Genomic DNA, 14,492 nt, shown 5'->3' on the forward strand with positions numbered 1-14,492 from the left:
ATCCCCAGTACCACAAAAAATAAATAAAAAATGTGATAGGCAAGAACTCTGAATCTACTGAAAACCACTAGCTAGGCATGGTAGCACACACCTGTAATCCCAATGAATTGGGAGGCTGAGGCAGGAGAATCACAAGTTCAAGACCTGCCTTAGCAAATTAGCAAGGCCCTAAGCAATTTAGAAAGACAGTGGCTCAAAATAAAAAATTAAAAAGGACAAGGGATGTAGCTCAGTGGTTAAGTGCCACTGGATTCAATCCCTAATACCAAAAAAAAAAAAAAAAAAAAAAAAAAAAGACAAAAAAACACGCTGAATAGTACACTATGAATAGGTGACTTCTATGGATTAGGTCTTATACCTGTCAAAAAAGGATCATAAGCCCCCAAAAGGCTGACTTCAAGGTCTCCCATGATCATGGTCACAAGTGGCTCCCGTAGGCTCCCAGACTACAGATGAAGAACATCAGGGAGACCTCTGTGTCTGCTGGGGGCAAAGGGGTCACAGGGCCTGCCAGCATGTCCCTGAGCCTCTCTGTGCTTTAATGCAACCCTGCCACCCTCCTGCTGCCTTGCTTCCACCTGGCCCCACCTTGGCTCCCTTCCAGCTCTGGGCTTTGCTCCCTGGAGTCAGCCTGGGAAGACCCGCAGGGTTCAAAAACCTGGGTTTCAGGGAGGTGAGTGCCTAACATTTTATTTTTATTTATTTCATTTTGGAGCTGGGAATGGAACCCAGGCCCTCCCTGCTCAGCACATGCTCCCCCACTGAGCCACACCTCCAGCAAAACACTTCATCTCTGCAACCTGCTCAAGATGGTGGAGCCAGCCCAGGGTAACCTTTTCCCTGCTTCTGTTTCTTGAATCTTTTTCATTTTTTATGTTTTGTTATGGAGAATTTCAAACATGCACAAGAGCATGTGTGTCCATCACTCTGCTTCAAAATTAACAATATTGTGCCAATCATGTGTGTGTGTGTGTGTGTGTGTGTGTGTGTGTGTGTGTGTATCCACATATGTATGTATATATCCCAACCCACTTGTTTGGCAGAGTGGGGACTGGAATATTTTTAAAGTGAACCCCAGATACCATTTCACAAATAACATTCTAGTAAGTGTTTCTAATGGGTAAGGAATTTTTTCTTAACAACTCATGAAAGGGTTGGGGATGTGGCTCAGTGGTGGAGCACTTGCCTTGCATGCATGAGGCCCTGGGTTCCATCCCCAGCACTACAGAATAACAACCTGCAAGGCCATTGTGACATAAACAGGCTTGTTCTTTATGATGTTCTAAACCTGGGCCATATTCAGATTTCTCCCAATTGTCTTAAAGTGTCTCTTGACATCAGGTTTGTCTGAATGAGGATCCCAAGGAGGCCCTCCTGTGGCATTTGGTTGCTATGTCTCTTCAGTCTCTTTCATAATACTTCTCCCTCCCTCCACGTTCTCCTCCCCCCACCCCTGCTAATCATCTGTTGAAGAAGCCATGTTATTTGTACTTTCTGGAGACTTCTGTGATTCTTTGAAAATATTCTTATCTGGAGCGGAAATCAAATCTTCAGGTTATGTTTCACTTCAAAAAAAGATGAAGAAGAATGAACTGGTGATGGGTACACAGATGAAGCAAAAGAAGAATTAAGCAGCACTTAGCACAGGAAAAACAAAATGTCCAGGAAAACTATTACAATCATAGTACACTTGTTCAGTCAGCTAGAATGACTGTCTCACAGTCCCCACCCCAACCCAGAGCCACTCTACCATTGACCTACACCCCCAGTCTTTTTATTTATTTATTTATTTTGTTTGTTTGTTTGTTTGTTTGTTTTTTTGTTTTGTTTAGAGACAGGGGCTCACTAAGTTGCTGGGGATCATGCTAAGTTCCTGAGGCTGGCCTCAAACTTATAATCCTCCTGCCTTAGCCTCCTGACTTACTGAGATCATAACACACCACTACACCCAGCAAAAAATAACTTTTCCAGTACTGGAGATTGAACCCAGAGGCACTTCACCACTGAGCTACATCCCCAACCCCCCCGTCTTTTTTTTTTTTTTTAATCTTTTTTATTTTGAGAGACAGGGTTTCGCTAAGTTACTTAGGGCCTTGCTAAGTTGCTCATACTGGCCTCAAACTTGCTGTCCTCCTGTCTCAGCCTCTCAAGAGAGTCACTGGGATTACAGGTATGTGCTACCATGCCCAGCCCAAAAACTTTTTCAAAAGATCAGGTTTGTTTAGTTGATACTGGTGGAGAAAGAATGAGTTAAGACTCCAGGAGCCCTTAAGACTCAGTTTGGCCAGCTTAGTGACATCAGAACGTTCATGTCCCCAGAGCTAAGGACAGCTGGCAGAGCACGGGGCAGGTGCACCAGCCCACATCAGGTCCCACCCGCCCTGCCTTAGTTTATTGGTTGTGCTTCCCAGAGTGACCAGCCAACTGTTCTGGTCGTTATCCAGGCCTGAGAATTCATGCCTGCCAGACGCATCACCTTTACCTTTTCCTTCCTTTCAGGATACCTTTGAGTGACAGCTCCCAACAGCTCCCAGATGTGCTGGTCTGAAGTCCTTTCTACAGAGCTCCCGGTTGGAGGGCCTATTTTCATAGAGTCTCCTCCAAACTGCAGGGACCATCTGGGAGGCATGGAGTTTTCATCTTCCCCTCTCTCCTCTCTGAGGTGCTTCCAGAGAGGCAGAAGGGTGTTGTCATCATTAAAGCACCGGCTTTGAAGTCCAACTTATGGCCTTTTTAGCTGCTGTGTGACCTTTCGCAAGTTGCTTAACCTTTCTGTGCTTCCACTTGTGAGCTGTAAAATGAAGAACACAATGATATACAGGGTTGCTGTGAGGGCTTAAAAAGAAGAAGCCACACAAGGTGTGTGCCGCAGCTGTTAGCAAGCTAAGTGCTTGGCAAATGGGAGCTACTGGCTACCACTCTCCCCCACCTCCCAGGTTCTGATTCTTGTTATCCCAGAGCCCCCAGGTTGAAACTGAGAGATCCTTCTGGAGTTGAGAGGTTTTCTGCTCACACCTGGTGCTTAATGTTCCCCCCTCACATTCATTTTCACTCCCTGGGTCTCCTCTTTCCATAGGATCAGCTTTCATTTTGGTCTCTGGCCAAAGGGATCATGATCTCTCCTGCCTTTGTCTAGGGTCTCAGAACCCCTGCCAGTGGGTGACTTGGAAACCCTGTGGGATTGGAGTTCCAGACTCCAAAGAGGGCAGTCCTGCAGACAAGGGCTGGACACACACCCACCTGCCTCAGGAGAAACTGAGGAAGAGAACCAGGCCAGCGCTGAGCCTCAGCTAAGGGGATCTTGGCATCTCAAAGGAGGCACGTTGAAGGGTCACAAGGGGCAGCAAGAGGAGCAGTCTGGACCCTGCAGCTTCTGTATTGACTCTAAGACTGCACTCCCACCAAAACTGCACACAGGGGAAGAGGTGAAAGACCCCTGCAAAGGAAATTAGGATACTCTCAAGAAGGACAATCTCCCAAAATGCCAGTTATCTGCTATATACAGAATCAAGATCCAGAGAACGTCCAACAAGGATAGAACAACTGGTCAGATCTAACAAGGCAAAAGCAACAACAAACAGGTCAAATGCTAGATTGAGGGTCAAGAAACCAAGAGCACACAAGAGATGGGGAAGACCTAGTAGATCCACATTGTTTAACAAAATGGTGTGGCCTGCCAAAAACATCGATTTAGCATGAGGTGATATGTTACTCAGCTTTCTGTCACTGTGACAAAATGCACGAGATAAGAAACTTATAAGGAAGAAAGGTTTATTTTGGTTCACGGTTTCAGGGGTTCAGCCTGCGGTCAGCTGAATCCACAGCACTGGGCCCAAGATGATGCAGAACATCATGGCAGAAGGGTGTGGCAGAGGAAAGCAGCTCAGGACAGGACAGCCAGGAAACAGAAAGACAACTCCAATCACCAGGGACAAAACATAAACCCCAAAGGCACATCCCCAGTGACCTATCTCATAGGGCCACACCCTACCTGCCTACAGTTACCACCCACTTAATCCATATGAATGGTTTAATCCAGTGATTAGTTCATGCCTTTCCTAATCGAATCATTTCACCTCTGGAAATTCTTGCATTGTCTCTTGGAGGGGGGTAGGGGGAACTCATATCTAAACCATAAAGCCCTGTTGGGTTTGGGTCTGCTGTGGCGCAGTACATGATGTCAAGAGCATGTGGTATGGGCTGGGGAGATAGCTCAGTTGGTAGAGTGCCAGCCTGGAAGCATAGAGTGAGGGAGTGGCTGGGGTCCCAATAACCCCTTCAAGGGACAACCCCAGTGACCTTTCTTGCACTCATCCCTGCCTCCAGAAGGTTCCCCACCTCCCAGTAGTAGCACCACAGGCTGGTGACCAAGCCTAAACACATGAACCCTTGAGGGGCGATGCAGATCCAACTATAGGAGGTCATATTAACACAGGAGTAGATGCTAGGAAAGGGGAGGTGAAAGGAGGTCATATTAACACAGGAGTAGATGCTAGGAAAGGGGAGGTAAAAGTTCAGCTTATGGCCAACAGGGTTCATTCCCAAGAGTCATACTTTAAGGGGTGCATTGTTGAGCAGTAAGAAGCAAACAGGAGCTCTTCCTGTAAGCGGCCTCAGGTGATCTGTGGAAATGATCCCCTACTCTCTTGACCCAGAAAACCCCACAAAATCATGCAAATCAAGAGGTTCAAATCTTCGTGTTCACTTTAAGAACACCCGTGAAACCGCACAGGCCATCAAGGGTATGCATATCCGAAAAGCTACCAAGCACCTGAAGGATGTCACTTAAAGGAAGCAATGTGTGCCATTCCAGCGTTACAATGGTGGAGTTGGTAGGTGTGCCCAGGCCAAACAGTGGGGCTGGACGCAGGGACGGTGGCCCAAAAGGAGTGCTGAATTTTTGCTGCAGATGCTTAAAAATGCAGAGAGTAATGCATTAAACTTCAGGGTTTAGACGTAGATTCTCTGGTCATTGAACATATCCAGGAGAACAAGCACCCAAGATGAGAGCTCACGGTCGGATTAACCCATACAAGAGTTCCCCCTGCCAGGGTGATCCTCGCTGAAAAGGAACAGATTGTTCCTAAACCAGAAGAGGAGGTTGCACAGAAGGAAAAGATGTCCCAGAAGAAACTAAATTAACAAAAACTCATGGCATGGGAATGAATTCAGCATAAAATAAATGCAAATAAAATTAAAAAACAACAACAAAAAAGAGCAAACAGGAGAGATGCCACAGCAGTGAGAGCCCAGAATCCTGTTCTGAAAGAAACGGAAGGAGAAGACTCCAGAGAAATGAGAGATGCCTTTCCAATTTGGAAGGGGCTCACACAGGGAGAAGAGAGCTGGTCAGATGATCTGGTGAGATGAGAACAGCCTGTACCACCTTCCAGAGTCCAGAGCTGCAGGCCGGCCATCTACTTGGGAGGCTGAGGCAGGAGGATCGCTTCAGCCCAAGAATTCAAGATCAGCCTGGGAATATAGCAACATCCCATCTTAAAATAGAATTAAACAAACAAACAAATAGAGCTACATGATGCAGGCCCCAGCTTCTACCAGCTATCAGGAACCGAACACTTAAAATTATAACACATGAGACACACTGAGGGCTGAGGATTGCTTTTGTATCAGAGCCAGGTGCAGGAAACCACTGGGAAAGTGATTTTCACTTAATTCGGAAAGAATTTTTCTTTCTCTCTTTTTTTCTTCTTTTCTTTTCTTCCTTCCTTTTTTTCTTTATTTTTTATTTTTAATTTTTTTTGGTTCTGGGGGTTGAACCCACTTTACCTCTGAGTGACAACCCCAGTCCTTTTTATTTTTCCTTTTGAGACAGGGTCTCACTAAGTTGCTAAGGCCTCCCTAAGTTGCTGAGGAGGGCCTTGAACTTGCCATCCTCCTGCCTCAGACTCCCAAGTCACTGGGATCACAGGTATGTGCCACCACATCCAACTAAGCATGCCTATTTCTTGTGTGGATTTCCCTGAATGGGTTGAGTGTAGTGATGGATATCAGGAACTGTCCAAAGAGGGACCTATGGGCATTTGATAGTGTCAATCAGACATGAAAATGTATAGAACCACCGATCTAACCATGCCTCAGCAAGAAAATTGACAGGTATCGGCGTGCACAAAGATATGCATGCAAGAACGCCCCCACCCCGCTATTCCTGCTGGTAAATGGCTACAGACAAGCTAAGTATCTAAATACAAGAGACAGGAAAAATAAAGATTACCAGCTGACCATATACAGGTGTTCTCAATAGCAAACACAGAAGTGAAGTAGATCCGTGGATATGTACGTGAGATCTGTGCCAGGATATTTTGTGAGGTGAAGCGGGGAAAGCAAGTTTACAAAAAACAGCACACATAGTATGATCTCATTTCTATTTAAGATGTATATGTAACTGCATTGGAAAATGATCGGGAAAATGCACATCAAGCTCTAGGGAGGATTTACCAATGGTGAGTATGTATGTGTATGTGTATCCCTATTAAGGATACAGGTATATAGATATAAAGGAAGTGAGCTCCCCGTCTTGTGAGGTATGCAAACAGAGGCTGGCTCTCCTGCTTGCAGGGATGCTGCAGGGTTTCCCACATCCCCGGGAGGTGACCTCAGCTCTGCTCTGAGAGAAGCTCTGAGAAGAGGGGAGATCAGGACTGGGAGGAGAGTCCACCCCTAAGGGGAAAGGGTTAAGCGCTGGCGCTCCTGTGGGCGGGCTCGGCGATCGGCAGCGCCGGGCTCTGTTAGCCAAGTCTGAGCATCTCGGAGGATGCGGCGTGGAGCGGCTGCGGGGACGCGCGCAAGGTGAACGCGGGGCTGCGCCCAGGTGAGGAGCTGGCCCTGGGAGGGGGCGATGGCAGGACCCAGGCAGGGCGCGTGGCCTGCAGCCCCCCTCGCGGGTGCAGGCGACAAGGCCTGCACAGAACCCACCCCCACCCAGGACATTGCGGGAAGGCGCGGAGCCAGGGAGAGAGGAGACGGAGGAGGAGGAAGAGAGGTAACCCGAGATGGACCAGCTCCTGCAGGCTGCCCTGCGGCAGCCCTCGCCCTGCCCCCAGGCCATTCTCTCCCGGTCCTGCGGCAGGGAGATCTCCCCAGCCCCCAGTGTCTCTCCAGCAGTGGGTCCCCAGCCCTGGGCCAGCCCCCGCCTCATCTGCAGGTGCCCACATCTCTCTGATCGGGGGTGGTAGGCAGATGGCATCTGTATCACCTAAGGCTCAACCGAAGCAGCTCCTCCTCTGCAAAGCTGTCCCAATCCCCTATGCAAGATGAGCCACTGTGGGCTTCATTACCCGTTGTGTGTCCACTCAGCTGGCTGTGTGACCTTGGGCGAGTTGCTCAACCTCTCTGAACCTTGGTTTCCTCCCCTGGGAAATGGGTATACTCCTACCTGCTTGTAATAGGAGGGCTGAATGACCTATAGTTAGTACATGAGACTAATGGGTAGCTCAACCCAGGAACGCTATTATGAACCAGTACCTGTGTTATGGGCCTCTCAGGCCATCACCTTAGTATACCCTTAGTTCCAACTCTGGAACTGAGACCTCTTTATGGGTCTCCAGCCCCTATCCTGGACCAGGAGCAGAGCGCAGTGCTTGGAGAATGTCTGAGAAACCAACTAAGCAAGCTGTAAGGCAGAGTCTGAATTCAGGTTTGGGGGATGGGCTCAAGAGGTCATTGAACCTCCCCCCCTGAAATTGTCCACACCACTGGTGAGCCTGGGCATTCTCTTGGGAAGGGCAGCTTCTCAAGGTGTGTATGAGCCACCAAGCGTCAGGAACCTGGGAGCTTTGGAGACAGCGGTTTCCCAGAAAGGAAAAGAACGAGGCCTTGGCCCCTGAACACACCCAGGGCTGCACAGTCCTGGCAGCCACTGCGCCCCTGTCCTGGTCGTGGGCCCCTCCTGTCACCCTGGCCCCCCTGGGGACAGACTCTCAGAAACAGGAACCTTTTAGGGAATACCCACTGGGGCCAGGGGTACACCGGGGCTGAGGTATGAATTAAAGAGACAGGAGCCCCAAGCCCACAGGGGAGAAAGGAGATGGTTATACATGTAACCATGACAGCCAATGCCAGGAGGATCAGGAACGGAAGACTTCCTGGAGGAAGGATGCCCAGGCTGAAGTGAGCGTACTGTTCCTGAGTATCTGCACTGACCTCTCTCTCCCATGCTCCCATGGTCCCCATCTCCAAAGGCTTCCTGGGACATGAGGAATAAAGTCCAGGGGCCTTATGATGGCCTGCAAAGCACCTTTCGATCTAGCCCCTGCCCTCCTGATTTTTTTTTTTTTGTGGGGGGGGGACTGGGATTGAGCCTAGGGCGTTTTACTACTGAGCTACATCCCCAGCCTATTTTACACACTTTGAGATAGGATCTTATTAAGTTGCGCAGGGCCTCACTAAGTTGCTGAGGCTGGCCTTGGACTTGCCATCCTCCTGTCTCAGCCTCCTGAGTTTCTGGGAGTACAGGTGTGCACCACTGCACTGTACTCTGACTTTGCTTCTCCTTTGCTGCTCTAGCCATGCCAGTGTTCTTATTTCGTGAACTCATTAGCTCATGCCTGTCTCAGGACCTTTACACTCTCTGTTCCCTCTGCCAAATGCTTTTTCCTCCAACCTTCAAATGTCTGGCTCCTTCTTATTATTCAACATTGGGCTTAACTATCACCTCAGAGAGGCCTTCCTGGCACCCCCTGTGTAAATGGGCGCTCATCCCTTGATTTCTTAACCCTGTTTGATTTCCTTTATAGCTTAACTTGTCTAAAATTATTTATTGTCTGTCTTTCACTTAGAATGCCCAGCTCCATGAGGGCAATCTTACTCACTACTTTATCCCCCAGACCTGGCACACAGTGTGTGTTCAATTTATTTGTTGAAATAATTAAAAGAAATGGGGAGAAAAAACTTTCTGGACAAAGGGATCTAATGCTAACTAAGCCCCTATGATAGGCCTGGCCCTATGCATCTTGTTCTTTAAGCCTCATGAGAACCCCCTTGAGTTTAGGTGCTCTTATAACCATGTGTCATAGGTGAGAAAACCGTGAGGCAAAGGAGTGAAGTTAGGCACGTTGGAGCACACCTGTAATCCCAGCAGCTCAAGAGACTGAGGCTGGAGAATCGCTAGTTGGAGGCCAGCCTGGGCAGCTTAGCAAGAACCTGTCTCAAAATAAAAAGGGTTGGGGATGTAGTTCAGTGGTAAAGCACTTGCCCAGCACATGTGAGGCTCTGGGTTGGATCCCCAGCATGACAAAAAGAAAGAAAAGAAAAGAAAAAAGTCGTCACTCACCCAGAAAATGGCAAAGCTGGGATTCCAACTTGGTTCCTCCTCAAAGACAGGTGCATATTCTTCTTCCTCTCTACCACTCTCTTACTGAAAAAAAAAAAAAAAAAAAAGGATTTCAATAAGTAAAGAAAGAGAAGACAGAGGGTATGCCAAGCTGAGGGCACACAGGAGCAAAGCCCTGGGAACTAGGACAATAAGTGAGCAGCCTGGTATGGCTGTGGCCTAGAAGGTCAGGAAAGGAGCTTGTATTCTCTCCTAAGGGCAAAGGGGAGCCATGGAAGCTTTTGACGCCAGGCAAGTGACATGACCAAAGATGCAATTTTAAAAGTTTAGAAGCAGGGGCGAAGCCGCTGCATGTTTCTCTTCTTTCTTTCCTATAAGCCCCTTAGGGAAGCCGTAGGAACCCCCAACCTTCACACGTCATCCTCTCTTCTCTTTTTAGGCTCATCCAGTGAGGACTGGAAGTTGAGGGTTCTACACCCAGACATCAGTAGATCATGGCCCCATGGCCCCGGGCACATGGCCTCCTGCTGCTATTACTGCTGCCGTCCCTGGGGGCTGGCCCTGCCCTGGGCAGGGGCCTTCCCGGGCCACTTGAGGACTCAGAACCCCACGTGATCCCAGGAACCTATCCCAAAGGCCCTGTGGGCTCAGAGTCCCAGGCCTTTGACGTCCTCTGGGAGAACCCCAGTGATGAGGGGCCTTGGCACTCAGATGTCCCCCAGACCCCTGCTGAAGGCCCTGAGAGGCCTGTAGACTCTCCCCTTGGCCCAGCCCTGCATGGGCCCAAAGCAGCTCATGGGATTCCAGGAGAGCGACTCCCAGTAACAGATGACCTCCAGATAGTTCGAGGGTCCAGCTCCCAGGGCTGGACAGGACCCCCTGATTCACAGGAGCCTCCAGAGCCAGAAGCAGCCGTCCCCCACCCAGTGGGTGCCCCCCACCTCAGTTTCATCCCAACTCCCCGACTTCAACTCAGGGTAGCCACGGTTCCTCCTGTTCCACCGGAGCCCCAAGGTCAAGCAGAGCAGCCACCACCTAGAGATGAGGGTCTGAAGGCCAAAGCCAAGATCAGGCTCCCAGAGACTTCTCCCTCAGACCACCAGGGCCCTGCCCACACTCTTGAGCCCCACGCAGGTGCTGTCAAGAGGCCAGTGCTAGAAGAGGTTGGCCATGAGGAAGATTTCCAAGAGGCAGTTCAAGGCCCCCTCTTCACCCAGCAGCAAGATCCAGCAGCCCCCAATGCTGGCTCACTATCCCCCGTTGAGGTGACAAACACTCAGGAAGCAGGGGCCCAGCCAGATTTGGCATTGGCTAGGAGCCTTCCTCCTGCTGAGGAGTTACCGGCTGAGCCTCCCAAGAAGACTGGAGCTGGGGAAACCTGGGAAGTCAGCTCCTCAGGTCCCCAGCCCATGCAGACTGACCTGCCTGATGTTAAGGCTTCCCCAGGATCTCAGCCTACACATCCTCCAGCCTCAGAGGCTCCTGATGGGCAGCCAAAGCCAGGTAGGTATCAAAGAAAGGGTGCTGAGCAGGGCTGGGAAGGGGCAGTGTTCCTGGGCAGTCAGAGGCCCCAGTTCTGTGTGACCTCTAGGTCCCATTTTCCTCATTTGTTCAAATTGATTTTGGGGACCACTGGAGGGTCAGGTAAGGTGGTGACTATGTTTGTCATTTCAGAGATAGCAGCAATGAATGGAGCTGACCCCATCTCCCCGCAGCGGGTGAGAGGAGCAATGGAGGCTCCTGGCACCCCCAAGTCCCTCATCCCTGGTCTGTTAGACCCTGGCCCAGCTACAAACCAAACGGAGAGCCCTATGGGAGCCCTGCAGCCAGGTGAAGGTACAGATGGGGGTCTGGGGGGAGAAAGGACTCTGTCCCCAAACCGGAAACCCGTGTGATGTATGTAGAGGTGAAAGGAAGCCCAGGAGTAACTGGAGCTAAACACCTGCTTAAAGAAATTGGTGCTGGACATGGTGGTACATGCTTGTGATCCTAGCAACTCAGGAGACTGAGGCAGGAGGATTCCAAGTTTGAGGCCAGCCTCAGCAACTCAGCAAAGACCCTGTCTTAAACTAAAAAATAAAAGGAGCTAGGGGTGTTGCTCAGTGGTAAAGTGACCCTGGGTTCAATCCCAGGACCAAAAAAGAAAGGAAAAAGTAATTGGCAAAGAACTTTTTCAAACAACTCAGTATAAATAAATTAATACTTACTGGGTACTTTGGGAGAAGTCATTTCCTCTTTTGGGGAGCTAGAATGTTCTAACATGTAATGTGAATAATTTGGTGCTGTGATCTCCAACTGACAAATCTCTGGAGGAGCTTTTTAAAAATCCCAGTGCCCAGGTCACATCACAGGAAATTCTGATTCCTTGGTCTGCAGGTGATTTTAATATGCAGGCCATGATGAGAAATACTGGGATACTTCTTTCCTCAATAGGATCCTTGATAAAAATGGTAGTACACATCCACTGCATGCTTACTGACTGTCTGGCACCATGTTAAACATTCCTCACGACCCGGTGAGGCAGGTGCTGTTATCTTCATTTGACAGATGTTTTTAGAAAAGTTAAATGTTTAACTTGCCAACCACAGTAGAGAATGATGGAAAAATCAAGAGCACTTTTCAAAAGGCATTTTAATATTATTATTGCAGACGAAGCCGAGGAGTGGCCCGGACGTCCCCAAAGCCATCCCCCAGCACCCCCAGTCCAGGCCCCATCGACATCACGACGGGGCCTCATTCGTGTCACTACGCAGCGAGCCCTGGGTCAGCCGCTCCCTCCGGAGCCCTCAGCCAGCGCCACAGCTTCAGCGCCAGCTTCCGGCCCGCCAGCCAACGCCACTGCACCTCCCCTGCGCTGGGGGCCCCTTCGACGGGTGCTGAGTTTTTCCTGGGAGCTGCACGTCTATGGGGTTGGAGTTCTCTTCCTGCTGCCTGCCTTATTGGCACTGGCCACGCTGGCAGCCGCCCTGGCAGGACCCCGGCTGGCGCTAGTGGCCGCGGTGCTGGTGCTGGTAGCTTCAGGACTACGTTCTGCCTACATGCTCACCGACCCTTATGGCGCACAGGCGCGGCTGGGCATGCGCGCCGGCCTGGTGCTCTACAACCTGCCCTTCCCCTTGCTACTCACGGCCCTGGCGGCCCTGACCCTACTCGGCCTGGGCGTGGGGCTACCACAGCCGCTACAGAACCCGCTCCTGCTGGGGGTTGTGGCGTTGGTTCACGGCGTGGGGTTGCTCTTGACAGACCTGTTCTCCGTGAAGCCCGTGCTCAACCTCCTGGCGCAGGGTTTATCCTGCGCCTGGGGCGCGTCGGTGGCTCTAGGCACACTCTGCCTGTGCCGTCGCCGCCTGCTGGAAGGCCCTCGGGGCTGGGATGCCAGCCCTGGCCCACGGTTGTTGGCCGTGGCGGGCTCACTGGGGCTGCTGGCCAGCGGCTTGCAGTTGGCGGCCGCGCTCTGGCTGTACCCAGGCCCAGGCCGGGTGGGCCGCTTTTCATGGGCCTGGTGGGGTGTCCACTTCTGGCTGCGTCTGCTGGAGCTGACCTGGGCGCTCGCCTTGGCACTGGCCGCTGTGGCCGCCGCACGACCCAGGCCGCCCACCGAGCACGCTTGCTGGGCTAAGTTGCTGCGCCTGGCTTGCCCTGCACCGTCGGGCAAGAGCGAGGTGCCGGAGAGACCCAATAACTGCTATGCCGGACCCAGTGGCATCGGCACAGGCGGCTTGGACATCAGCAAGAGCCTCATCCGCAACCCGGCGGAAGGCGGGCCGCCTGTCACGCCCAATTCAGGAGCCTGGGGCTCGGTTGCGTCGCTGGGTCGCGGTCCCCTTGGTGGCCCGGGACTATCCCGCAGCAGCGTGGGTCCGGCGCCGTCGCTAAGCGAGCTGGACCTGCGGCCGCCATCGCCCATCAACCTGAGCCGAAGCATCGACGCCGCGCTCTTCAGGGAACATCTAGTGAGAGACAGCGTGTTCCAACGTTGCGGCCTGCGCGGCCTGGCCTCCCCACCGCCGGGGGGCGCGCTGCGGTCGCGTAGGGGCAGCCACCCAGACGCCGAGCTCGACGGTGCGGGCTCTTCGCTCCTCCGCGGCCGCTGTCGGTCTCTCAGTGATGTGCGCGTGCGCGGGCCAGTCCCGCCTCACGTAGTTGACGCGCCGGACGGGACAGCTGCTGCCTCTGGCAGCTCCCTGGACAGCTTCTCCAGGGGCTCGCTCAAGATCAGTTGGAATCCGTGGCGTCATGGGCTGTCGTCGGTGGACAGTCTGCCCCTAGATGAACTTCCCAGCACAGTGCAGCTACTGCCCGCTGCGACACCAGCCCCTACATCCTCTCCCGCCCGGCCTGGGGAGCCCCAGGGCGAGGTGCAACCGCGCTGCAAACCCGGGGACTCCCGCAGCGCCTCCAGCGATACCATCGAGCTCTGAGCTGTCCTGCCGCAGGACCTGGATCCTGCGCTGGATACCCACGCGCCATGGCCGACCAGGACAGTCGAACCTTTGGAAAACTGGCTTTCCTGGGTCTCCACCTTACTGCACACCCGACCCCATCCCCGACAGCCAGGCGTGATTCACCCGCCATTTTTGTTGTTTTTTTAAATATCTCTATTTTTTTCAGCAGGTATTTTGCACAGAGGCCGTGACTTACAGGGAATACAGGGTGGAGGTGCATGGATTTGAGCGTGGGGAACAGGGAACAAGTGCCCCTGGTTCCTCACAATGTGGAGAGATGAGCCTCGCTTGTCCTGATTGACTGTCCTCTTTGTGCCAAAGAAATAAAATCTTAAGATTTGGCTCCCGCGTTCCTCTGGTCAAGCCAGGATCCTGTACCCCACCAGAGGACAAGTTGCTCAAGGCTTTGGTGATAACTATTGGTGTCTTATCGGGACATCTGTTCGGCACTGATTTCAGCTCTCAACATCCATCATCTTGTGTAATTCTCATCTTAAGGCTAGGCACGGTGGCTCACGCCTGTAATCCCAGCAACTCTGGAGGCTGAGGCAAGAGGATCTCAAGTTTAATGCCAGCCTCAGCAACTTGGCAAGATCATGTCTCAAAATTTCACAGAGGGACTAAGATGTAGTTCAGTGGTAAAACACCCTGGGTTTAATTCTCAGTACAGGAAAAAAAAAAACAAAACAAAAAACTCAAATTAAGCCTGAGTGGAAAGCATTACCAGATCCATTTTAGGAATGAAAGGAGTGAAGTTT

At 51.5% G+C, this 14,492-nt stretch overlaps 1 protein-coding gene, 1 long non-coding RNA gene and 1 pseudogene across 3 annotated transcripts; 2 read left to right on the forward strand and 1 right to left on the reverse strand.

The window, feature by feature from the left end:
• Positions 1-2,533: 2,533 nt before the first annotated feature.
• LOC124970937 (uncharacterized) lies at positions 2,534-11,693 on the reverse strand. The gene is made up of 3 exons (XR_007106230.1): positions 11,497-11,693; positions 9,290-9,373; positions 2,534-2,791 (listed from the first exon to the last, which is right to left on the reverse strand). It is a non-coding gene; the product is annotated as an uncharacterized LOC124970937 (long non-coding RNA).
• On the forward strand, positions 4,631-5,166 carry LOC124970936 (60S ribosomal protein L17-like; annotated as a pseudogene).
• Positions 6,757-14,321, forward strand: Prrt3 (proline rich transmembrane protein 3). Of its 2 annotated transcripts, none has more exons than XM_047534495.1 (4): positions 6,757-6,829; positions 9,729-10,792; positions 10,964-11,125; positions 11,939-14,321. In XM_047534495.1, exons 2-4 carry the CDS (start codon positions 9,784-9,786, stop codon positions 13,708-13,710), a joined length of 2,943 nt encoding a protein of 980 aa, XP_047390451.1. In that variant the 5' UTR covers positions 6,757-6,829; positions 9,729-9,783; the 3' UTR covers positions 13,711-14,321. The 2 variants fall into 2 exon arrangements, with proteins under 2 accessions (XP_047390451.1, XP_047390452.1); XM_047534496.1 differs by lacking the exon at positions 6,757-6,829 and adding an exon at positions 6,869-7,000.
• Positions 14,322-14,492: the final 171 nt, after the last annotated feature.

Source organism: Sciurus carolinensis, chromosome 19 (genome assembly GCF_902686445.1).
Source record: "Sciurus carolinensis chromosome 19, mSciCar1.2, whole genome shotgun sequence".
In the NCBI taxonomy this organism is placed as follows: domain Eukaryota; kingdom Metazoa; phylum Chordata; class Mammalia; order Rodentia; family Sciuridae; genus Sciurus; species Sciurus carolinensis.